The sequence below is a fragment of the Micropterus salmoides genome, unplaced genomic scaffold (genome assembly GCF_014851395.1).
Source record: "Micropterus salmoides isolate LMB-PRFRI ecotype aquatic unplaced genomic scaffold, ASM1485139v1 Ms_hic_scaffold_14, whole genome shotgun sequence".
NCBI lineage: Eukaryota > Metazoa > Chordata > Actinopteri > Centrarchiformes > Centrarchidae > Micropterus > Micropterus salmoides.
The window spans coordinates 20,908,611-20,935,426 of NW_024040485.1; the positions used below are offsets into that span (position 1 = coordinate 20,908,611).

A 26,816-nucleotide genomic window follows, 5' to 3' on the forward strand; every position below is an offset into this window, starting at 1 on the left:
ATTATGACAGAATTGTTCTTTGTGGCGATTTTAATATTCATGTTGATGACCCCAACAATGTTAATGCAACTAACTTTTTAAATATGGCCACTTCTTTTAACTTCAAACAACATGTCAAAGGGGATACACATAACCGTGGTCATACACTGGACTTGGTTTTTACCCTGGGTGTCAGCATTTCCTCTGTGGAATTGGTGGACATGACCATATCTGACCACAGATGTATTGTTTTTAGCTGTGATTCGCCTGTTACTCATGCCGCCTCACCAAGCGCCGTGTGTTCTCGCATCTTTAATGAACAAAGTGTTTCAAAGTTTTGCGCATTCTTTCAGAGCCAAAGCCAACACCTGTCTGATTCCAACACCAACAATCTGGTCGATCACTTCAGTCATATCTGCTTGTCGTCACTAAATATTACTGCTCCTCTAAAGGTTAGGCCTACGTCTAAAGCTAGTAAGCAACCCTGGAGAAATGACAGCATTCGCAGCCTAAAAAGGGAATGCAGGAAAGCAGAGCGCGATGGAAAAAATCCAGTCTCCAAGTCCATTACCTCAGTCTGAAGGATTTATTAATTAACTACAATAACATGGTTAAGGATGCGAGAACACACTATTTTTCTGAACTCATTACTACACATAAACACAATCCCAGGTTTCTGTTTAAGACTGTGGATCAGCTGGTAAACCCAACCCCTCCTTGTGCCTCAGCGTGAAGTAATGATGACTGTGAATTGTTTTTATCTTATTTTACCAATAAGGTGGTGTCAATCAGAGCCTCTATTACCCCCGCGGCCTCTTACTCAGAGGTTCCTCACCAGCAACAAGAGAGTTTTAACCAGTTTTATCCCATCGACTTGTCTGAGCTTTTAAAAACAGTATCACAAATGAGAGTGTCCTCCAGCCCACTTGATGTAATACCTACAAAATTTTTACTGAAAGTAATAGATTCTGTTGGGCCCCATTTGATCTTTGTTTTCAACAGCTCCCTATCTACTGGTTGTGTCCCTGATTATTTTAAAACGGCTTGCGTGAACGCACTTTTAAAGAAACCTGGTTTAGATCCCTCCCTTCCACATAATTTTAGACCAATTTCAAAACTGCCTTTTATTGCAAAGATTCTAGAAATAATTGTGTCCAAACAGCTGCTCACTGTACTGGAAAATAACAAATTATTTGAAAAGTTTCAGTCTGGTTTTAGGAAGTACCACAGCACTGAGACTGCCCTGCTTAAAGTCACCAATGACCTTTTAATGTCTGCTGATGAAGGCATGTGCTCAGTCCTGGTACTCCTGGACCTTAGCGCTGCTTTTGACCCCATTGATCACAACATCATGTTAGACAGACTGAGGCACTGGGTGGGGATCTCTGGTACTGCCCTAGAATGGTTTTCATCTTACCTGTCAAATAGGAAGTTTTGTGTGTCTGTAAACAACTATGTCTCCTCATTCTGTCCAGTTAAATATGGTGTGCCTCAGGGGTCGGTCTTAGGACCCATTTTGTTTTCCTTGTATCTGCTTCCCCTTGGACATATTATCCATAAACATGGCATTTCTTTTCATATTTATGCTGATGACACACAAATATACTTGCCCGTCAGATCCACAGACCCTGGAATGCTGAGTTCACTTAACAACTGCCTTTGTGAAGTTAAAAAATGGATGTCAAATAATTTCCTCCAGCTGAACTCAGACAAAACAGAAATCCTGGTCATCGGGTCTCAGCAGATGGCAAATCAAATACTGCCATCTGCTGGTTCCCTAGTAAATCACATTAAGCCTGTGGCAAAGAACCTTGGTGTTTGGTTTGATAGTAATTTAAATTTCGAGAAGCACACCACAAAGCTTGTTCAATCATGTTTTTATCAACTTAGAAATATAGCAAAAATTCGATCTATGTTAACTTTTAAGGACACCGAGACCATTTTACACGCCTTCATCTCATCATGCCTGGATTATTGCAACTGCCTTTTCACCTGTTTAACCCAAAAATCTATTGATCGACTCCAGACTGTCCAGAACTCAGCTGCCAGGCTTTTCACCAGAACAAAGAAATATGACCACATTACTCCTATTTTAGCTTCATTACACTGGCTCCCAGTATGTTTTAGAATTGACTTTAAAATTCTATTGATCACTTTTAAAGCTCTTCATGGACTCTCGCCTTGTTATATTTCTGACCTTTTAGTCCCATACGCACCAGCACGTACCTTGAGATCCTCGGGCAGAGGTCTGTTGTCTGTTCCAGAGTCTCGACTGAAAACTAAAGGGGACAGAGCGTTTGCTGTCAGGGCCCCGAGGCTCTGGAACAGCCTGCCCGAGGAAATCAGGTCGGCTGAGTCAGTGAACTCTTTTAAGTCCCTTCTTAAAACATACTTTTATAGGAGAGCCTTTCCCGATCTTATTTGACTTTATTTTATCCCTTTTATTTTATTGTATTTTACTAATTTTATATTAATTTTTCATGCTCTTATCTTGTTTTTTTGTATTATTCTTTACACTTGTTAAAGCACTTTGTAACTTGTTTTTGAAAAGTGCTCTACAAATAAGGATTATTATTATTATTATTATTATAAATTACTTCTTGGTTACTTCCCACTACAGAACATGTAGTATTACCTTTTTATTTCTTCTTAAGTAGATTCATGGTTATTAAAAAATGTACCATACCCCACACTGTCTGACATAATCATATATGGTTTATATTGTATATAATCTTGTTCCTGCTCTTCATTAAAGCTTTAAGATGTTTACCCTGGTGAAATACTCAGACCACAAGACATCATATTTTGTATGGCTATGGTACCTTTTGAACATTTTCCTCCAAAATTCAGCCCGATATATTTGGTCTTTAGATTCCAGATTTTAACACATTTTGAGGGATTGTTTGCCAATTAATGACTTTGTAATGGCTGGTCCATCAGCAGGCTGCTGCTTGTAAAGAGATTAATAATGTATGCAATAAGTGATTATCAGTAATTACTTCATATCAGTGATAAGCACATTTTTTTTCATCATGAAACAGATGATGTTGCGTGTTTGGGTTTTTATCAGAATTAAAGTACTTAGACAGGATTATTCTTCTTTATTCTTATACTACTAGTTTATAACGAAGTTTCTTCATAAAAGCAGAGAACAAGACATCAAAGAGTAAATAGTTTTTCCTTTATTGGCAAGGCATACAGTTCTAGTTTGAGAGAGTTAAACAGCAGAGTTTGGATTGTCAAAGCTGCAGAGTCTTAGTTCATGACCCATATTCATAAAATCTCTAAGAACAAAAACACTGATCTAGGACGACTTGAGGCTGTATGACTATGTTATCTTCACTATGAAACAAAGAAGTCTCAGATCAGCACACTTACTGTAAGATCCTTCATGAATACGTGATCTGACCAAACCAATAGAAGCAGGGGAAGACGGGAGAGGAGAGGTTTCTCAGAAAACCCAGACGAAAATCTGTCACTCAGCTATTTTTTTACCAAGAAAAACAAGAAAGTGAGTATTTTTGCTTATGTATATTGTTACTTGCAGACATAAAGAAATGAAATGAGAAGGAAAAAAGCTGAGTAATAGATGAAATCTGTCCTGTTTGACTTTCCCACACATCAAGCTATACATAAGTACTAAACCTCAGACTAAAATAAAGTCTACTGTTCCATCGTTTCTGACAGATAATATAATAAATAAACTGTACATGAAGCACTGTGAGGAAAATGTACAAAATCAAACAATTAGTGACACACAGAGAGACAGAATGAATCTTCGCATGTTGTGCTGGTTAAGCTGTCATTAAATAGTCCTTAGTGTTGAAGGCATCCTTGAGTGTTGGTCTGTTTGTTGCTGTTTATGGCTACAGAAAGGATTGCACATGTTTTACTCCAGCATGTCAGTGAACACATCTATGACCAGAAAAAAAAAAACAAGTTTGAAAATAAGGCGTTCAGCTCGTTCACACATTAAAACATGATTTACTCTGGTAATAAAATAAAACAGGTCTCTCCACAGGCTAGGTTTTTTAAGAACTCTACATACTCTTCATATTCTTTGAATCCTGCAGCCAATGTCATGCATTTCAACAAAAGACATTTTTTTTTGTACAGTCAATTATAAAAAGAACAAAGACAAAACAACTTCAGTCCCTCGAACATCCAACCTTTAGGAGCTGTAGTGGTGCAGCCCGTGCAATTCATCTCAACCTTCAGGCCATTTGCCAACGGAAAAACAGTGAAACAGTCACGTTATACATGTTCAACTGTACTGGAAGTGCAGAACTGTAAAAGTACCATAAAAAAGTGCTTTGGTTTTTTTTCTTAGCAAATACATCAAAAAAGTAATTCGCTCACACACAAGAAAACACATTACTGATTTAAGACAATATCAGTTTCAGTTACTATTTGAACAGGAGTTAGAAAAAAAGGAACAGAGACACTGGGGTCAGATTGGCACACAGGGTGCTACAATCAACCAACTTTATCAGTCACTGATGGAAAGTAGCCAGTGGCAAAATGGAAATTACAGTACGGGTTGTGTCATGCTTGCTTGGCACTTGTTTTGTCATTGACTATGTCCCTGTGAAGAGCGAAATATTGATCAATGAGAGAAAAAAGACAAAAAACATTCTGGCACAGGAAACTGTCTCTTGGTAACCTCTTGGATTTTTTTTATACAGTTACAATGATGCTAACATCCTTCTTTGCAACCCTCCTAGTACACTGCCCAGTGTCTAGTAATTTATGCAAGTGGATATTACCAAAAACGGTATAGCAGTAGGTGGATGCAGTGTTTTACACACTATGTAGTAGTGATAATGGATTTGAATGTATAGTTAAATGCATTTGTAGCTGTACTGTAGTGTTTAGTTTTTTGCATAATGTCTGTGCTGGTTGTTTACAGCCAAAGACAAACTGTTTTGAGGTCAACAGCCACCAATGTGTTCATGTTTTGGCTCAAGCCCTTAATCACAATGAGGGCTGGCTATGAACTAAACTGTAAAGTGCTAAACTTGAAGGCAAACTGATAAAACTGGTGCCAAATATTAAGTATGCAAATTAAGAAAAACAAACGAACAAAAATATTAGTGAAAAAAAATCAAGAAAGCAACAAAACTGAGACATGACTGATATTTTGGGTAGCCCTACAGTTAAATACGTTTTGAATGTATTTTCCATATAGGCCTATGCAAAACCAAGAGCTTCAGTTCCACTTGTCAACAGCGGGAGGCGCCATGTGCACAGTCCACATTGCTTTGGATGTAATTCCTTGACTGCATAACACTGCACTGACCCTGGCTCAGTTTTGTCGCTCACAAATCATAGTTTAGGATTATAAAAATGGAAATAGAACACCTAAAACAACTGAAAATCTCAAAATAATATGTACTGACAGCCACTTCATCATAATCATATTCTTCTACCAAAAAAACTGCCTGCTGAACACAATGAAATGGGCTGTGCAACACCAGCTGAAAGGAGTGCTATGTACACAATAATAATGATAGAGACACTCAAAATGTCTGCTACATTTAAAGTTTCCTGCATAAAATCATGCATAGCCCCTTTCTGCCATTACTCTTCTATTTACTGTATCTTTATTTACTCTATTTCACTGAATATGGACCTAAATAAAAGACAACAGAATAAACAAACAAACAAACAAATGAAAAGGCAGGCAAAACAGCATTGTCCCTGTAAATAGCAAGTTTGGCAAGATGTCTTACAAGACTTTGTCGCGTTTTCACGTCCATTCATTACTTCCTCACTTTCTTCACAAACACTCCAAAAGAGGAAGGCAGTTCTGTCATTTGTGTAGTAGACCTTGGGTTGGCTGGTAAAAGGGAAGTTGTTTTTAACTTCTCATTGTCTCTGTAGATCGTAATCCACAGTATGTCTGAGTGAAAGACAGAAAACACAAAGGACCAGTTAGAAACTTGGTTTCATGTCCACTACTGGAACAGTGAATCCGTCTATTTGTCTTTCTCCAGTGCAAGTGACTGCTGTGTGAAACTGCAGACTTTCTTAATACCCCCCACACCCAACCGCACTCCCGTACTCCCCACCCCGAGGCTTGCTGTCACCCTGTCTGCAGAAACCAGAGGTGGTGGTGTTTGGCTGGAGTGAGAGAAGGGGAGTGACAGAGGATGAGACACCGAAATCAAGAAAAATAAACAAAAAAGGCCAACAGAAATACAACTTTTGACTGGTGCTATGTGCCAAGTCTGAAGCGTGGTACCCCAGAGACGCCTTCCTCGTCTGTTTCTCTGTCTTCTGCCATATCTTTCTCAGAGTCTAAAGAAAACGTCCTGCCTGAATCAGTAGTGAACTTTCTGGGGAGCAGGTGAGTCATTGCAGACAGTGCATCCAATCCGCTGCCAGAATCAGTTCTGGAGAGTTCAGTTCCCCTGCTGCCGCTGTACTCCTCTTCTTCCTCAGGCGGGCTCTCTGTATCAGACTCTCCTTCTTCTTCCAAGGTCAGCTCAAACTGGAACTTGTCGGCTGAAGTGGAGGCACTGCCCCCACTGTGCGCTGAGGCTTCACCGGAAAGGGCTCCATCCTCCCGGCCCTCTGGATTGGGTGAGGGGCTGTGGGGGATCATGCTCTGGTACCACTCTCTGTTATCTTCCAGTGTGTCCAGGATCTCCTGAGCGTCTGGGTGGACAAGGTCGGCCCATGTCTCCCACAGAGGATGAACAATGTAGTCAATGAAACCCACCTGAAAGAGAAAGGCAAGAAGTGGTTTATGTCCACTGTATATAAAGATTTCTCTTTTTCATTGAGTCCCTTTTTTGTATAATTTTTTTCCCTACTTCAACATGTGCTGCAGCTTCTATTCTGTACCTGGTTCTTCTCTATTGAGGCATTTTGTTTGTCACACATGGGGCTGATCTCCATGCCCTTGTCTCTCTCCCTATCCCCCTGGGTGAAAAACTCCACCATGATGCGGTCTGTCCACTGCCGGTATAGCTCAAGAGGCTTGGTGGGGTTGCTCAGGTCTGCACAATGCACCATGTTCTGAAGGACCTGTTGTGACAAAATAACAGTTTGTAAATATCCAATGAAAAAACATACTTCTTAATACTGCGAGGGATTTAACTTGAAGCAGCATTAAATGATTTTTTGGTCACTTGGGGACAGCAGAAAAAGCTGTAAACACCTTATACGGTTCACACGGCTGTGGTGAACTGTTTACAGACAGTGGCCTATTGAGACACACAGCAGACACGGAACAACATTAGCATTGATTTAGAGTTGTGTTTTTTTCCACCTGATTGATGAAAGTCCAGTATTCACTCTTCTTATAGTTTGGTTTTGGTTTCGACCAACCCCTGAGTGAAAAATCTGTCTCTTTGGCAGCAATGTTCACCAGCAAGTTTTCACTTTGTGTGTCATTTGGTCGTAAGCAGGTAGCGTACAGTGGGATTTTAAAGCCTTAATGCTGAAAACAGCTGCCTGCTGCAGCTGGAAACATGGTTGACAACATGGAGAGCGGGGAAACTTAATATAAAGTGCAGCTCCAACAATGAAAAAATGGTCCACACCTGTATGCGGTCTGAGTAGTTGTCCAGCAGCAGGACTCCTAGACTAGTGACTTTCTTGGTCTCGACCATGGTTTTCAGGTCTGCCAGTAGGTTCATGTGTTTAGACATATCTGTGGCCAACACCTGTAGGTTAAGCAATTCGATTTTAAAAATCAATTTAAGGGAAAACACACTGTTACATTGTTATATAAGTTGCAGGTAATTCCTGAACTGAGGCAGAAACAGGTTTCCACCGAAGTGTCTTACCATATCTATGACCATTTTGCGCAGCGACTGTCTCTGCTTTTTGCTGAGGTTCTGAAAGATGTCACAGTTGTCTTCCTGCAGGAGCTTAAAGCCAACAGCCAGGTGGTGATTCTCCAGTACTGACGAGTCATTGTACATCAAGGCCAGCTCTGAGTCTGAAGGCAAAACATTTTTTAAATAAGTTTACAGACAGCACTGTAAACCACCTGAATGGGAAACAAATGTATGCAGCACCTCATCCACATATTTAAATCCACTCAGCACCAATGCATTTTCACATAATCCCCGTAGAGCTATGCAAACTCACTGGTGTTGATGAGGAACTGATTGGAAACTCCAGGGTGATCCACATCATGGATGCCGCTGGCAAACAGAGCGGCGAGGATTTCCAGATCAGTAAACACAGCCTTTGACAACACAAGAAGGCAGGGACAGTCAATGTTTGTGTGTGTGTTTGTGTGTAGATGCTAATGATGAAGTTGGTCTCTGCTCTTTCTCTAGGATGAATTAGAGTGACTGTCTACCTCCAGAGCAGGTGTGGACAGTAAGACATGCGTGGACTGGACCACGTCCGCAGCATGGATGTTGTTGTGGTACGCCACGTCAGCATGGTAATGATCCTCCAAAGTCATCATGAAGGTAATGAAAGTGTCTACTGGAATCTTAAAGGACTTCAGCAGGTCACGCTCCTACAGTCGCAGAAGAGACAAAAAAAATCATACTCTGGCTCACTGGTCCCTGTTTAATCCCTTCATTTACTGTTGTGTTCATTAATTTACTGTACCAAAAGTTTGAGGTTATCCAATAAAAGGACAATACAGTATGTTGAGATGTGTTACCTGGAAGATGGTGTACATGGTGACTGTTAGTGGGCGATTCCCAGAATACTCAGAGACCTTAAAGATGTCAATACCCCATCGGTTTATGTCCTCCAACTCCTGCCAGAGGACAATAAGCACAATTATGTATAGAATATATTAAAAACAATTCAGAATAATTTGAAAAGAGACCAACAACTGAATTGAAATAATCCTCATACCCTGGCTAGGAGTCCTTCCTGGCTGGCGCTGACCCCAAAGCGAGGGATGGTGGAGGGGGCGAGACTGGGGCTGTGGGTGGGCTTCTTCACGCCACTGATCTGGGACATGGGCCGCTTCTTCTTGTCCTTCTCCTTGGTGGGGGGAGACATGATATCCATGTCATGTTGCTTCTCTGTCAGATGGAGACAGACAAAATATAAACAGTCTCTGTGTGAGAAATACACCACTTTAACAATAACTTCCCATTGCACTCTGTTGTTTTTAATACTTCTCTTTATATGTATTTCACTATTCATTATTATTCTTTTTTATGTGTGGTAATCTTACAATTATAAATGAAATGCAACTAGTGATATAATGTGTTTGCTGTTAATAAATCTTTTACAATCATATCATTTACATGATATATATGTTTATGTTCAGCTTGTGGATTCTACAAAGTAAAGGTATTTTACCTAGGAAGGTACTAGAGATGAACTCCGACACTTGGTTCCCTGAGCGGCTGGTTTCTGACAGCTGGGTGAGCTCTCGGTTCAGCATCCTCTTGAACTATGGACAAACATTCACACAAGCATGGTTGAGTTAAGTCAAACACACCTTTTGCTAAAATACAGAAACTCATCTACTGTAAACAACCATTAACCATCCATAAATATACCCAGAGTGGCTACACCAACAACAGCATTCGTGTATCTGTGTGTATCTCATGTCACACATTGTGCAGGAGCTAATGAATGATCATGGAGAAACACATGACTGATTTTACATATAGTAGCCTGCACCCAAACACATGCTGCACACTGTGCATGTGGATCATGTTTGTCAAGATGATGTCTAGACTCTCAGAAAAAGTCTCCTGTCTTATCTCAACCACCGGTTGTTCACTTCTACACGCTCTTCCACAAAATGAGCAACATGTGATCCCCTCCCACCCAGCTTCATCCCTCGCCTATCCTTACCTGAATGAACATCCACGACACTGAGATGAAATAACTCACTTCTGGCATTTCAGCGCAAAGTCAAGCATAGGAGCAAAAATAAAACTGAGCGAGAGAGCTGAGCTTTCTGGTCGTCCTCCGACTCTGTCTGTTCGGCAGAGTTACACACAGCAGGGACACTTTGTGCTCCTATACTGCTTGCATGAGCAAAATCCACTGCAAGTAGACAGTCCACTGGTTAGTGCTCTAGAAGCTTTGATCAGTTTTAGCTGACCAGATGGGAGGAAAAATTGTTCAGAGGTCCATGGAAGAACAAGAGAGTGGAAGCATAGCTGTGGGAATGCTGTGGGAATGCTGTGGGAATGCTGTGGGAATGCTGTGGGATGCGAGGATGCAAGGCGGAGAAGTCACACTCCATCGCTACCCCTTACTCTCCCTCATTGACTCAGTTACTGCCTGCTCCCATATGTGTGTAAACAGAGGGAGAACGAGGTACTCTAATCCCCACCTCCTTCCAAAAATGCCTAAGAATAGCAGCCAATCATGTGCCTGCTGCAGCAGAGGTAGGAAGAGACAGAGGGCCCTCATTGGGCAGGAGATGTACAAAGTAGGCAGGGCTGCGTGGAGGCGGAGGCTGTGAGACACACCATGTGCACCAAGTTTGAAGAAGATTTTAAGGAAAAGCTTTGAATGGATGGGGGGAATTTCATTCATGTAGCCAAAAATAAATACAGTACACCGTGTACCACAAAGATGTGGGTACATTGACTATTATTGTGAATATGATCGTAAACAGAAGATAACAAAATATTTGACCCAGAAATACACACAAAGAAGGCTTTAGCATAAAGAAAATAATATGTTGATGTGATGAACATAAAAGAATTCTTGTTGAGTACAGTTTAACCATCTTTTTAAGCTGATGTAAAATATAAGATAATTGAGGAAGTTTTGTTATGACAATAAGTGTCAGGTCTCAATCTTCCTCAAAGACATTATCAGGTAAAAAACATGCTTGGAACGAAACCATTCACTAAATCCACCAGCAATGCAGAAACAAGCCTGCCAGCTTAAAAAAATCTTCCCCACTGACTAAAGGTGCTGATTGACTGATCTGCAGCAATAATGGTGGGGGTTGCCTCCCGCCAAAGTCCAACCGGGGCTACGTGAGCGTGTGTGATAGTATATGTATCAAAGCAGGATATATATGCGACGGGAGGCAAGGCAAGCACATGTACATGATTGGAAGAAATGTGTGCACTTATGATGTGTGTATATGTATGTTAGTATGATTGCTTGTTGTGTGGGCGGTGTAATCATGGAATCACATGAGCGCCGGCCTCCAGTCTGAGAGAAGGAGGAGGAGGGGAGAGAGATACATGTAGGAAAAATTGATGGGGAGGATGCCCCATCTTCAGCTCCCACTAACTCATTCAAATTTTTCTGCACATGAGTAGGGGGAAGGGTGTGTCTGTGTGTCTAGTCTCTATTTGCATGCATGAAACCATCCCGGTCATTCATGGTGAGGGACTCTTCATGATGGATTCTCTTTATTAGTGAGCTTTCAGATTTGTTTAAGGACCAGTGAAGGCTAACTGCACCTACAGTACGTCACACACAATCCACTGGGTAAGTGTACTTGGAGCTCATCTAATTTGGGCTGCAGATGATTACCATCCATTAATGAAAAACTGATGAAAATGATTAACAGTTCTTACATATTGCTTTCATTATCCGTTCTAATAAAAATGCTGACGTATTTCAACTCCCAATTCATTTTAATTCATTTCATTGCTGAATGTTGGCCATTAACGGCTTAACTGACACAGCTGTTGCCGTGGTGTGAGAAAACAACAGTGGTGGAAAGAGCTGCTTGATATTTATAGGCATAGGTCACAAACAGGAGCTAAAACTGACCTTAAATGCTGCATCTTTGTAAAAGGTTTAACTTTTATCAATGTGATGAACATTCAAATACTTTCATATTGCAGATTTTCACAATTGCTAAGACACATTTCTCGAAACCTTCATCCATTTTCTCAAAACTTTAAACACAAAATCTAATGTTTAAACTACATTCACAAAACCCCTGACTCTTCTGGCAAAATCAAACAATCGCCTCAAAACCATGTGATCTGTGTTCAAAATCAAACAATGGTTTCAAAACATAAACACAGCCAGTCAATATATAAAACACTACAGAGCATTCTTTAAACACAATTTTTAGAACACAGCGTCCAGGGCATGTAGTTACAGAAAATGTTTTTTTGCATATAGGAAACACATTTTCCAATTTAAAAAAGTATAGTAATCACAACTTAGTACAGTAAATATATAGTATACTGTAAGTACTGCAAGTGATACAGTATTGAATATCTGTATATTCAGCATTTGCATAAAAATACAGTACTGTAAGCCCAAAGAAAAAAGAAAACTCTAAATGAAAAGCCTATTGCACTCAAAAACGTTGCACAACTGCAAAATCAAAGTCAATGAGGGGGATCATTCTGCCTCAGCATCACGTCTTTGTGTTGTGCCAGAGGACTTCATCCACATCACATGCAACCATGTCCCTTGCCAAGCAAGGGAGAACCCTCTGGTGTGCTGGATGCAGCCTTACTGTAACAACACTCCACACCTCTCTCATCACAGGCCAATTCCATTGCCTGTAAGAGATCCTCCCTAGTGAATGAATTTCGGTCATATACCTTCCACCACCTGGCAGAGAAAAATGCCTTTACAGTTTCTTACAACTGCTTACACACGTTTTCAAAACGATGTCTCCCAAAACTGCTCACACAAAATGCAAAACGCCTCATATGTCCTTCAAAATGCCATAAACATATCCCAAAATGAAGCATTTGCATTAGATGGCAAATACTTTTTTTAAATAGTAGTAAATGATTGGATTTACCATTTACAGACTGTTGTTCTGAATCTAAAGCTCTTTTGTCTTTCATAGGCTTATGTGTACTTTTCAATCCAGTGTTATAGAGTGAAAGTAATCTGCTGAGAGGGGTTGAAAAGTACACTGTAAACACCATTGCAATGTTGAAACAGAAATTTGGCAAAACATTATTATTGTAACAGTAGCACAGTGTTGTATACAATAGCATACAAGAAACAAAAACCATAAACATATATAAACCAAAAGCATAATTTTTACTTGTATTGCCAAACAATAATACTTATTTTACAATACTGTACTGATGAAATAACCATTAGATTGTTGCACACCTGTTCTAATTTCTTTAGGTTCAAATTGTGGCCGCCACTGTAAAGCGACTCTCAGTCAAGCTTCTCTCATTGTCAACCTGTGGTTGATCACATAATCAGTAAGTGTGGCCCTGATCTCATCAGTGATGGCCCTTCTTCCTTCTCTAATTTGCCCTCATCCTCTTCCAACTACTCCTGTTCCAAGTCCTTCTCCTCTTCAAACTCTTCCTCCTTGAATTTGTCCTTATTGTCATCCCCTGCCTCACCCTCCTACTTCCCTTGCTCTCTGTCCATTGTTGGCATCCATTGTTCAAAACAAATAATCTGACCTTTGACTTATTTATAGGCCTATACTGAAGCAGTGATTGGTTAGTGATCAGTTAAGCAGTTATTGTTTGCACATGTGAGGAGTGGCTGTGTGACCAACGTTGCAACGTTTTCGGATTGAACGACATGTTTCCTTGCAATGTTGTGCAACGTTCCGCAACGGGCTTGGAGGTATGTTTTCTTCTGTTTGGTGGGCGTGTCACAGGTGTTACCCAGTCAGCTGCGACAAGTCTGTAAACACAACGGTGTTAAAAAGGCAGGAAAATGCAGTGCGCTTGCGCACACAACAGGGTATTCAGGGAACCACTGTTTCTGTTGAAAAAAATGTTTTGCTACGTTTTGTCAGCGCTGAACTCGCCCCTGGTGAAGAAGTGTAGCATTATAATTGGTTGTTTTTGGGAAAGGAAAGCAAGTCACTTCCTGTTAGATTTTTTTGTATTAGTAGGTAGATCATTGTGTGTAGTGTTTTGAAAAAAGTGTTTTATGCAGTTGAAAACTGAGTGAAATAGCTAATGGTTTTGGAGATTTGAGATAAGGTTTTGCTCTTTGAGTAAGAGGTTTCAAACATTGCGTGACATGTAAAGATTTTGTGTGTAAGCAGTTGTAAAAAAAAAACTGTATTGGACTGAAGTAAGGGCTGTATGGTTGAAGGTAAACATTTATGAATCACTGGTTGCTGGTTGATGTTGAACAACTTGCTTAGCGGGATACCACAATGAAAATTGACTGTCCCATAGACTGCTGGCTGATGATCCTGCTGCTCACGCTCAAACACAAAATTCCAAAGACCAACCAGAAAAGTAAGAAAATGTTCAGTGTTATATGGCCTCAAGGTTGAATGACAGTAGAGACCCTGTCCCTTACTTATAGCTTGGGCAAAGGGTAACATTGCCACTACACTGGCCAGGGACTTGACCACATATAGGTTTGATCACATCATTAAAAACAAGTGTGCAGAATTATGAGTTGTTGTGTGTAAAATATGACATCTGTGTTGTAGTTGTGTTTAACTTTTGCCTCATTCATTTACTGTTTTGCAACACAGTGCAAAATGTGTTTTAGTAAGTGAGGAGGTATTTAGAGTTATATTATTTAGAGAGAAAAAGAGTGGATGAGATTTGCAAAAAGTGTCTTAACTACCTGAACTTGTCTAAGGTTTTGCCAAAAGAGTGACTGATTCGACAAATGGGTTTAGGCCACTGAGCATTTGGTTCAGAGAATGGGGTTTAGTGTTTTAGCAATTGTGAAAAACTGTAATTGGAAATGCATTCTTGTAAAATCTACCACGTTCGACCTCAATGAGTTCAGGGTCATCTACTGTACCGTGTTCATGGAGTTTGAATCTGACAACCTTAAAAATGGCAACAAGATGCATATGACTAATAAAATCCCTCAGGGAGGGTGAATAATACAGAACAAAGTCAGCGCTCTGCAACCTTGCTCTGGCTGTATTTAATGTTAACCTGAACAGTGCGGCAGTGTGGGGACCTTCTATCCTGTGACAGGTATGTATGTTCAGTATATTACTCTGTGGTCTGCTGAGTGTCTAAATGTCCCGCTCATCAGGCTGCTGTGTATTATGTCAAAGCACCTTGTTGGAAGCCATCTCGCTGACAGAGTGTCGAGTCTTCAGGGTCTCCAGTTGCTCCAGACACCAGTCCAGCTCATCTAGAGTCTCTATGGCCAGCTGCTGGTGAGGCTCCTCTGTAGCAGATAAACACAGTAAGGCATTATGGGATGGATCAAACTCCTAGAGAACTTTCGCATACTGTTCAAATTTCAAAAAGATTCTTAAAGTGGAACTTAAAATGGGCTGTAAACCTCCTGTTCTTGTTGAAAACAGCTTGTCATGAAAAAAAAAAGATTTCATCAGTGGTCGATTGTACCTAAGTACAATTACAGTTACTATTTGAGGTACTTTGCTTAAGCATTTCCATGGTATGCTACTTTATACTTCTACTCCACTACATCTCAGAGGCAAATATTGTTTGTTTCACTTCACCGCATCTCTAGTTATGTTACATATTATGATGTCATATACAAAAAACATAATGAGCGTATAAAATATGATTGCAGTGTTATAGATTAGACTGTACAGCAGTACAGTATGTAAAAAGATTCAAAATAGCTTCACCTCAAGAAGCTACAACAGTAACATGCTGCCTACACATTAATGTATCAGTAGTAAAACTAATAATGTAATATGTAACTGATCACTAAGAGTAACGAGATTTAGACTTTTTTTTCAATGCAATATTTTAAAATATGGTATTAATACATTTACTTAAGTACATAATGAATTCTTCCCCCCACCACTGGATTTTATGTGTTTGTGAATGGCATTAATTTACTAATTCATTACTGTGACGTGTTACCAGGAACCCAGATTTTACAATTCACAAATTCAATCGTGATAATGTCCTTGCTGTCTCCCTGTCTTCCTGACCAGGGTCAGTGCTGATAATGGGATATTGATTAGTAAATACCCCTTTTTAATACCAGTACCAACCTGCGAGGCTGGTCTTACACATGGATGGTGGGTTGCTGCCTGAGGATCGTGTCCTGTAGACAGAGACAGCAAAAGTCATAATGTCACTACAGCATGATTATATTTGTGAGGTATGAAGGTGAGATCACTAGCAGATTTATCAAGCAGCCATTGACATTTTCTAAGAACATACTTGCTGGCTGTGCGATCTTGTTGGCCGGTTATGACGGCAAAGTTACTTCGGACCGTCCTAAGGCTGGCGAGGACCTATAAGATTGGGACAAGAGGCTGAATGTACTGAATGACGTACATTACATTTATGATGTAATGAAACCTCAGATGTCACTTCATTCATAGCCTTAAATACTTGCACATGTCTTCATTTAATTCATCTTGAACTAGTGCTTCTTAATGCCTCTTAATTCGCGTCACTGACAAGCCTTGAAATCAGATACTATGGTTTTTATCCTGCAAGCCTTAGTGCTACACAGAAACATTCTCCTCTCCCTGTCTGATGTTTGGATGGCATCACTGACACTCTTCTATGTCATGTCTGTCACTCCATCTGGAGCCAAACACTGACTCAGCACACAGAGAAAGCCCGACAGAGTATCCTGTGTCCAGACCTGACCCATGTAGCAGCCTTATCAGCTTGCATGCAAATTTAAACAGCATGATCCAGCAGTATTAGATTCACTGCTTCGTTCACTGTGTAAAGTGAGCACAAGTGTGACGCACATCCGACGCAAGAGCCAGGCAACACCAGTGGGATGTCTGATCCTGTCGCAGGGCCAAGATAATGCTGAGGGGCTGTTCCGATGATGCAGTGAAGCCCAAACCTGCACCATCTGGACTTTAGTATAGTTTTTTTTTAAAAGACCTGCTGTCTTTAGTTAACAAGTGAACATGAATTTCTTTTTATTAGACCATCTGGCACGATTTCAAAGAGCACATAAAGAAAATTGTTTCAGAGAACTCACCTGTGCAAATGGTGTGACAATCATGTCTTCTGTATGCCTGCAATAAAGAAGAAAATATACAGGAGGGCAGGGAATGAAACAAAGACATGAAACACTGACTAGAGGACCAACCTCCAAGCTCCTAGGCTAAACAGCTTTAAGAAATCAAATCAAAGGAAACCACACTGCACCTTTGTCGGAGGTATCATTTCTAGTTCACCATAATGAGGTAGTCTGGTTGAGGTTGGCAGCAAGAGGACATCATTATTATCATATTTACTTGTCAGATGTTCATGTCATTCATCACTCCCTTTGTCATCATTCTGTTAAAATGTCCAAAAACTAAAAAATATGTCATGCACTGCGTATAGTAAGGTCGCTGAGGGAACGGATTGGGATAGGTGGAAGGGAGGGTGATATAAGATATAATGTAATGGTAAATGCTCATAAGTAAATAAAAACACAGAGTGTGTTATTGTACTTGGTTGTCTCTGATTAAGGGTCACATGCAAAAAACAAACAAAAAAACAAAACAAACATAACTGGGTGTTTTGAGGGTGGAGGGGTCTAATGGGGGTCAAAGGTGAAGTGTTTCATATTTAGGGAAGTGATATATGGCTGTGAAGCCATCTAAAAGGGAATACAGGAGAGAGTCAGTGTTTTTATCTTGATTTAGTTTTATCATGTTCTTCTCACCGAGATGACAACCAGTTGACTTCCCAGTGCTTCAAGCTTTCTTCCCTTTAAAAACAGATAGGCAAGAGTGCATGAGGAGACCTGTGACTGCTTACTTTAAAAACTCAAATGTGTTTAGACATTATGAACTGTGAATTGGACTGTTTTGGGGACATCTTGGAAACACAAACAACAAAAAAATAAAACAAAACACAACAAAATCTTCCTATTTCATAGGGAAGCATATTTGACATGCAAGCATTTGTGATAGAAAAAGTGTCTGTACTAATATCGGGCTTTTCGAGGCTGTATATCTTACTACAGCATGTTTTAATACTGTCTTTGAGCTACCACAACTTAAAGACTAGGACAGGAAAGGCATCGAAATGTGCTTAAGTAGACCCCTCTAATCAAACTGTGTAGAATTTTGGTCAAACATAAGCAACGTGAAGAATAGTGTTGATACATCAAAACACAAAGCCATGAAAGACAAAGCACGCCACCTAAACAGTATGGCCCTTTGGCTTCAGAGGTCTCTCAAGGAATCCAATGAAATGCCAAAAAGGCAAGTTTAAAATTTGCAAATAAAGTTAAGACCGCAACTGTTTGCTGCAGCTTGTAAGGGAGCCAAGTCTTAAACCAATGCACCATCTGAATCTTCCAATGTGGAAACCTCTAAGCACAAGGAGAGAAAAACATGTCTTGTTATTTGCTAAATGCATTCAACTGACAACAATGTTTTTTTTAAGTAAACTTACACTGGTATCCCATCATTAACGACCAAAGCCTGTGTATTTAGATATCTTGTGCTACACTATATATATTCAGAGTAAAGACTGAATATATACAGAAGTACTCATTAATTTTGTATATGACCTGAATCACAGCACACAAAACACTGTTGGTATTGAGACTTTACTTTTGCATAGTGAGATCTATTTTTTATTTCATCAGAGCATCAGAGAGGCTTATTGTGTGTGTTTATGAAATGTGATTTTGGTGGGAAATTTAAAGTCTGACCCTGAATATGATTTTTTCCCCCATTTTTGTAATCAAATATACCAAATCACTTCATGCCAAAATAGGCACACGACATTAAAGTAAAGCATTTGTGGAGCAGAAACTAGTGAGAGACAAGAATGCTCTGAGGGGTGTAAATGAAAGTCGTCATAAACTTGAATAAATAAAGGGGGAACACATTTTGCTTACAACCAATCCTCCTAAATACATAACAAATATAAAACATTGCATATTGTGTTGCAGAGTCTCTCCCATTCACAAAGAGTTACCATAACAACAACAATGACAGGTGGAACAGCTGAGGTGAACTTACAGGTCACTGGCAGTGGAAGAGTTCCTGGAAGGACCTTTGGGTGAAAGGTCAAAGTCAGAGTCAGAGCGGTAGAGGAAGGATTCCCGCCGCTGGCTATGGGGAAAGTTGGCCTGCAAGACCAGACCAGAGCCAGGGCTGGCCTGGGGGTCCAGGGGGCTGCGTCCCACTGACAATCCATTCTCCACATCAAAACTGAGAAGAGAGAGAGAGAAGTGATTAAGGTTAGATGAGTCAAGACACATTTCTTGGTTAAAAAAACAAGCATGCAGATTTATTCCAAAGCATAGAAAGAAAATGAAAGAAGCATCCATCCATGCAGGACACCCAGTTCTTGGTTTAGAGGTTGCCATTGTTAAACCATTAACCAGTAATCGTTTTCCCATTAAAATATTAACCACTAGTTCTCCCACTGCTGAGAGCATGCATGCATCATGAAGCAGTTGTCCTGTGTGAATCTGTTTCTGGACATATCGGTAACAAATACAGTTTGTCACTTTGTGATTGTTTAAAGCATCAGGCAGGAACAACTGAACAACAGCTGTTAATAGAAATATACTGACTGACTGGTCATTACAGTTCCAGCTGCCAGTGTGTTGTCTTCTCTTGAGCTAATTAGTTTCAGTGAGTGCTGCAGGCAATATGTGATAGTGAGACAAATAAATGGATCAATCAGAGCTGATCTATAGAATATGGATTTTGTTTGGTGATGAAAACATTACTCTTATAGACATAGACTATCTGATTATTGTGTGGACAAGGTAGACAAAACAATATTACAATCCCAGTATCTGCTCCAGTTGAGACACTGGTGCTGTTCCAGTAACAATGAAAGGGAGACGCACTCAATGCCAAAATTTTTAAATATCACAAGCTTTCGTCACTGGGTAACAACATTCAGCCATTTTTATCTCTTGAACAGGAAATAGTGTAATTTAGAAGGAAGTGTGACCAGAATAAACCAGAAAAAAACAAAATAAGAGCTAAAAATGACATATTTAGGAGGGTGACAAGGAGGATGTGACATATGTGGGAATGCAGTTATCACACTTAATTAGCTCACAAAGTAGACTAAAATCAGCACTGCATTTAGCATGTGATAAGACAAAAACAACGAAATTTAGAAACCACAATAGTGGCGTGCTGAGAGCTAGAGACTGTAAATGGATTCTAATTTTGATGATTAGTTATTATGATATGACCCACAAAGCCATTTACATCAAGAAAAAAAAAAACTCCAACAAATCCCACCACTTCCAGCCAGCCTGTCTGTATGCACTCAAAATGAAAACAGTTATAACACTGTCTACACATCTGCACTTCATAAAGGGTGTGAAGCTTGTGTGGCTAATGTCATGCAGGTGATGTACAAGTGTGTGTGTGTGTGTGTGTGTTAACATCCAGAGGAGTGTGTGGTGAATGACTGCGAGTGAACAGCGGGTATAAAATCAGCATCAGAGCACTGACGTGGGGTCACGTGAATGTGAGTCTAAAAATAGCGGGGCGTTCAGGTGAGGAGTTCCTCCTGATCAAACATGATCTGACTACAGATAGAAAAACACCAAATAAAGGCACGGCGAGGCCTTTCTTCACAGTCTGCGCACGTTTCTGCCTCGATCCACATCTTTATTTTCCCACAGCCCCCTCTGCTGACATCCGAACCCAGACAGACTCTGTCAGCCTGCATATCCATTTGGCAACACCTCTCCTTTTCTAAACAAGCGGAGGAACTCCAGAGTAGAAATCCACGCTTTAGAAAAACAACCATTAGCAGAACGTGGAGGATTTTGGACGAACACATGCTAAGACACACACTGAATCTTTTATAAATAAACACAGCAGGGGAAACGATATTTAAAAATAAAAATCTCTGAAACTAAAGGCAAACACAAAAGTGGAGTTATGTGTGATGTGAGTGCTAGCTGGAGATGTCTGTTGGTGGGAAAAAATTTTTTTAACACAGCACTAAATACACTGTTTAGCTGTATGCAGTCTATACATTACAAGCTATGATTTCATTTGATTACCACTATGACAATTTCACTTGAGCACAGCAGTAATTAATAACATTAAAGAGCGCTTAATCACATTTAGTGCCCAAGTATGCTAAGCCAACGAACCAGTATGCACAATACCAAAGCCCCCAACTAGCAAACCTATATGGAGTACAGCCCTTGTTAATGTTATTAATTACATGTGTTTGTTACCTACTTTGACATGTCAACATGCTGATGTTTAGCAGGTACCACATTTATCATGTGCATCATCTTAGTTTAGCATGTTAGCATGTTTAAAATGCGCTAATTAGCACTGAACAAAAAATACAGCTGAGGCAGACGGGAATGTCAATTGTTTCGCAGATACAGTGGGTACGGAAAGTATTCAGACCCCTTTAAATTTTTCACTCTTTGTTTCATTGCAGCCATTTTCCAAAAATCAAAAAAGTTCATTTTATTTCTCAGTAATGTACACTCAGCACCCCATCTTGACAGAAAAAACTTTAATTTATTAAAAAAGAAAAACTGAAATATCACATGGTCATAAGTATTCAGACCCTTTGCCGTGACACTCATATTTAACTCAGGTGCTGTCTATTTCTTCTGATCATCCTTGAGATGGTTCTACACCTTCATTTGAGTCCAGCTGTGTTTGATTATACTGATTGGACTTGATTAGGAAAGCCACACACCTGTCTATATAAGACCTTACAGCTCGCAGTGCATGTCAGAGCAAATGAGAATCATGAGGTCAAAGGAACTGCCTGAAGAGCTCAGAGACAGAATTGTGGCAAGGCACGGATCTGGCCAAGGTTACAAAAAGATTTCTGCTGCACTTAAGGTTCCTAAGAGCACAGTGGCCTCCATAATCCTCAAATGGAAGACGTTTGGGACGACCAGAACCCTTCCTAGAGCTGGCCGTCCGGCCAAACTGAGCTATCGGGGGAGAAGAGCCTTGGTGAGAGAGGTAAAGAAGAACCCAAAGGTCACTGTGGCTGAGCTCCAGAGATGCAGTCGGGAGATGGGAGAAAGTTGTAGTAAGTCAACCATCACTGCAGCAATCCACCAGTCGGGGCTTTATGGCAGAGTGGCCCGACGGAAGCCTCTCCTCAGTGCAAGACACATAAAAACACCTGAAGGACTCCAAGATGGTGATAAATAAGATCCTCTGGTCTGATGAGACCAAGATAGAACTTTTTGGCCTTAATTCTAAGCGGTATGTGTGGAGAAAACCAGGCACTGCTCATCACCTGTCCAATACAGTCTCAACAGTGAAGCATGGTGGTGGCAGCATCATGCTGTGGGGGTGTTTTTCAGCTGCAGGGACAGGACGACTGGTTGCAATCGAGGGAAAGATGAATGCGGCCAAGTACAGGGATATCCTGGACGAAAACCTTTTCCAGAGTGCTCTGGACCTCAGACTGGGCCGAAGGTTTACCTTCCAACAAGACAATGACCCTAAGCACACCGCTAAAATAACGAAGGAGTGGCTTCACAACAACTCCGTGGCTGTTCTTGAATGGCCCAGCCAGAGCCCTGACTTAAACCCAATTGAGCATCTCTGGAGAGACCTGAAAATGGCTGTCCACCAACGTTTACCATCCAACCTGACAGAACTGGAGAGGATCTGCAAGGAGGAATGGCAGAGGATACCCAAATCCAGATGTGAAAAACTTGTTGCATCTTTCCCAACACGACTCATGGCTGTATTAGATCAAAAGGGTGCTTCTACTAAATACTGAGCAAAGGGTCTGAATACTTATGACCATGTGATATTTCAGTTTTTCTTTTTTAATAAATTTGCAAACATTTCTACATTTCTGTTTTTTTCTGTCAAGATGGGGTGCAGAGTGTACATTACTGAGAAATAAAATGAACTTTTTTGATTTTTGGAAAATGGCTGCAATGAAACAAAGAGTGAAAAATTTAAAGGGGTCTGAATACTTTCCGTACCCACTGTATTTTTGGACAAATTAACAATTAGACTTATCTAGTTGCTATTTGAAAAGTTAATGTAAAGTAAAGGGATCAGCAAAAGTATTGTCTCTACCAAATTTCACGGCAATCCATAGGATATTTGACTGAAAACCACAAATGTCATCCTCACAGTGGCGCTAAATGAAAAATCAGGGAATCACCACAGTCATTTGGGCTCATCATCTGGAGACTATGAATGTCTGTACAAAATTTTGTACCAATACATCCAATAGTTGTTATTTCAGTCTGGAACAAAGTCGTCAACTAACAGACCACATTGCCATCCTTAGAGCCATGCCGCTAGCATTGGCAAAAAATACTTGATTGCAGCTTTAATACAAATTTGATTACTTTGAATGCTGCAGCTTTCTACAGTTGTCTAATAGTAGGTATGCACCAACTCTAGCATGCAAACATCCTATTCATTTCTCTTTCCACTCCTTCCTCCAGTGCACCCCCACCCTGCCGTCCTCCTAGGATGCTGCATGAGGACAAGATGTTGCTGTGTTACTGGCTATTATGTAACAGTAGCCGAACAGAAGACCCCATCTCTCCATTCATGTGACAGATTCAGACATACCAACTGCAATATACATGGCCAAGGAGAGGAGTCGGGGGAGGTAGGGAAGTGTGTTACACAGAAAGAAGAGGAATTAAACCTGTTTTACATGTGTAAATGATGCCTTTAATGTGCTACAGCAGAGTAACGTGCCACCTTACACACATATAATGTATACAGTTCTGATCTGTAAGTACACACATCATCCAGTTACACATGTAGCTAGGAGCTTCACCCTCTCCCCTTCATCTTTCCAGTTTTCTCCATCTATCTTGTTCTGTCCTCCCTAATGATGCAGCACCCCTGGCTGTTGTCCTGCATGCTCTGACCATAAACTTGTTTCTATTTTTGTTTCTGCATCACGCATCAGCCTCTGTGCAGCTATATTTAGCCTCCCCATCCACAGGGATTCAGGAATAGACCGAGAGAGGCAGCGAAGGGGCTAAAAATAGAGTTTCAGGTAGAATACACAGTCCTTCCCTCCCCTCTCTTCTCCCTCGCACATTGCAGAGCAGCAGATTCTTCCCTCATTCATGAATATTTATGGGGATGTTTCTATTTGAAGCCGATGCCATGCTAAAATTAGATCAATCACAGAACAAAATATTGCCCACGTCTTTCCCTGGCTGCTATTTCACTTACAGTTTTCTCCTCTTTCTCGGGGGACTCCTGACTTACTCATTACACTGGACTATTAGCTTTTACTTAAACAAATACATGCACAAGTACACAATAGTAGTGAATTTTTGCACACGCTAGACATCAATACGTATCCCTCATATGATTTCCAGTAGCACAATCACAATGATCTCCCTTTATATGAATTAAGAAAAAAATACTTTAATGTACATGGTTGCTTTGCAAGGGAGTAGTCGTTGCCAAGGTAACAACAAATGGGGATCTAAAACAACTAAAACTAAGATTTTTAAAATCTATACTATCTAGCCTATGAGATGAATTTTGTCAGCTTTTGTAGGACTGTGTTAATAAAAATTGTTTTTGTGTTATTTTTTGTATCAGAAAGAGCTTTATTGCAAAGTAGTATTTTACACATACGAGGAATTTGCTTTGGAGATATGGAGATAAGGAGCTAGACGTGGACATAAAAATACAGTTGACATAAACAAATGGAAAATATATAAATATGGAAAAAACAAGTTATAAAAGAATAACAGAACTGTGTGTAAAAGAAAAAAACATGTGGCAGTTATTTAAATGTACTTTAAATGTATAAAGAATAAAAAGAAATGTGTGCATGTACGGCAGTTTGTGCAGTGATATGCAAAAATATTTACATTAGATTTACTATTATTCCTATTTATGTATGAAGTGTTGGGATAAACAATCTTTCAATTAAATCAATTTAAAATGCGTCAGCCAAGTTGAAATAACTGATCATTCTTGTTCAATTGAAATGGTTTTCAAATGTTTTCTGTCTAGTGATGGACTTCATATTCTGCTTTTGCATAATATTAGATTCATTTTGAAAAAAACATAGCAGGTGTCCATATTTCTTCATGGAGGCAACGGTGATGGACCGAATATGAAACCAGAAAAATGTATACAAAATATGTCAATATGTGGCATGTGACATGTCCGGACAGAAGCACAGCAGCTGTTTGTAGGGCTGGTCTTCAAGACTCTTTTGTCTTTGTGTCTTTCAAATGCCAGCCAGTCGCAGCCACCCACCTCTTCTCTCCTTCCCTAACACCCTCCTCCCTCTGTCCATTTCTCAGTTTCAGCCACAAGTGATAAAAATAAACAGAACAGAATGGTATTTTTTTTATAAAATCCCGTTGACTGGGAGAGCGTTGTTTAATAATATACCACATAAACTTGTTGTGGAGTGAAGGCTCATGTGTGTAGAAGGTGCTGTCTGGAGAACTGAAATAAATCTATGAAGTCACTCTGAGGACAGAGTCCCTCTACTGGGCTTTGGTGAGATTGCAAGAGCTGGCCAATCTGAATATCCGACTGTAAACAACAAGTTCCAGCTTCTTAAATGTGAAGATTCTGTTTATCTTTGTCTTTTATGATAGTAAACTGAAAAACAAAAATTTAAAACATGTCACCTTGGGCTATGGAAACCTGTGATGAGCAGTGTTATAGACCACATTTTATAGACATTTTATATGTATCAGTCAACTCTTTGGCTGATTAATCAATAATGGAAATAATCACAAGTCGCATCCCCCATATACTGCATATCAGTGAGTAGGAATGGGTGATAGGGCGGAAATTAATATATAAATATTGATATACAGTACATCACATTAGGGAAAATGCAAATTCACAAATAAAATAATCAAACTACTGTTTAATGTCTTCCACTGAAATCCATCAGAAAAAAACTAAACAACTATTTTTTGTTAATTTTTAGTTACTAGTTTACTGGGAATCATTAATTCAAGCAGCAGAGCTTTGTAAAACAACAACACAATAGATAATTTTGTCAAGATACGATTACGGATTAAAAAACGTTTCCATATGCAGAGAAGGTGAAGACATCTGCCACCAAGGCACCTGTGCATACACACACACACACACACACACACACACACACACACACACACACACACACACACACTGTCTAAAGACCAATCATGAAGCCTTTTATGCAGAAAAAGTGTAAAGCGAGAGGTGTGTTACAGCGTTTGTTATTTAAGTGGCTGGCTGGTAAGAAGTGTGATTGATGGTAACCTGTCAGTAGCCCTGATACTTGACACCCCGCCTGCGTCACCACCTCTCAATGGCAACGTCAATCCCATCTGGGGAGCATTAAAATACAGGAGCTCTGGGGCAGAGTGAGAGGGAATAAGAGAGATAGGCCTGTAAACCAGGGCAAGCTGTCATCTGAACCTTCATTCATCATCCCCAGGCCTTTGCTGTGACAGAACCAGAGGTAGAATTTGTTACACCAGAGCCGACTTGCAGGACTGGCTCAGCCATTTCTTCAAAAGCCATTTAAAAGAAGGCAGAGAGCATTAAGCATCTGTTGAAAGCTAAGAGTGTTGTATTTTGTGTAGATAATTTAATAATATTACAGTGAAAGCAGTTAGAAATAAATGAGGGTGTGGGGGGGGGGGGTTCATACTTTGTTTTCCTGCCGTGGTGTTTAAGCATTATAATCTAGGCTGTACATATCCATGCTGCATCTACACATGACACATGAAAGATGTTCTGGAGCAAACAAGGATTAGGATTGGCTTAACGAGACCACAAATTTCACACCAGCAGCTGAGCCTCCACACCCTGAAGCTCAACACATAGAACAAAATGACCCATGGATGTACCACGGAGGTGGTAAATCTGGCCACATTAGAAGACAGACTTTAAAAGTACTCTTTGAGCTATTCAAATTCACAGTGACATTTTCTATGTGTGAATTACAGTGTAACACAAATGTCACCAGTATGTGTTCTGGGATAAAAGCTGTGTTGTTTTCTCTGTGGCCCCTTGCACAGAGGCAGTACCATCCTGTTTGTTTGTCTTGCCCTTCCTCTTCCTTTCCTTTCATCATGTTACTTGGCCATGC

The 26,816-nt window shown here is 40.2% G+C and overlaps 1 protein-coding gene across 6 annotated transcripts in view; it reads right to left on the reverse strand.

Moving 5' to 3' along the window:
* Nucleotides 1-3,138: 3,138 nt before the first annotated feature.
* pde4ca (phosphodiesterase 4C, cAMP-specific a) overlaps nt 3,139-26,816 on the reverse strand; it is a 56,703-nt gene continuing 33,025 nt past the window's right edge. For 4 of the 6 annotated variants that reach the window (XM_038718275.1, XM_038718276.1, XM_038718272.1 and 1 more), the window contains 15 exons: nt 18,752-18,943; nt 17,440-17,484; nt 16,765-16,801; nt 15,978-16,051; nt 15,806-15,858; nt 14,888-15,000; nt 9,271-9,364; nt 8,815-8,987; nt 8,615-8,713; nt 8,300-8,464; nt 8,083-8,182; nt 7,776-7,930; nt 7,530-7,652; nt 6,829-7,011; nt 6,197-6,703 (listed from right to left, as the gene is read on the reverse strand). In XM_038718275.1, coding sequence (XP_038574203.1) covers nt 6,197-6,703; nt 6,829-7,011; nt 7,530-7,652; nt 7,776-7,930; nt 8,083-8,182; nt 8,300-8,464; nt 8,615-8,713; nt 8,815-8,987; nt 9,271-9,364; nt 14,888-15,000; nt 15,806-15,858; nt 15,978-16,051; nt 16,765-16,801; nt 17,440-17,484; nt 18,752-18,943 — 2,113 coding nt within the window. Of the gene's footprint in view, nt 6,704-6,828; nt 7,012-7,529; nt 7,653-7,775; nt 7,931-8,082; nt 8,183-8,299; nt 8,465-8,614; nt 8,714-8,814; nt 8,988-9,270; nt 9,365-14,887; nt 15,001-15,805; nt 15,859-15,977; nt 16,052-16,764; nt 16,802-17,439; nt 17,485-18,751; nt 18,944-26,816 lie in introns of all 6 variants that reach the window. The other 2 variants (XM_038718270.1, XM_038718271.1) reach the window with 2 other exon arrangements.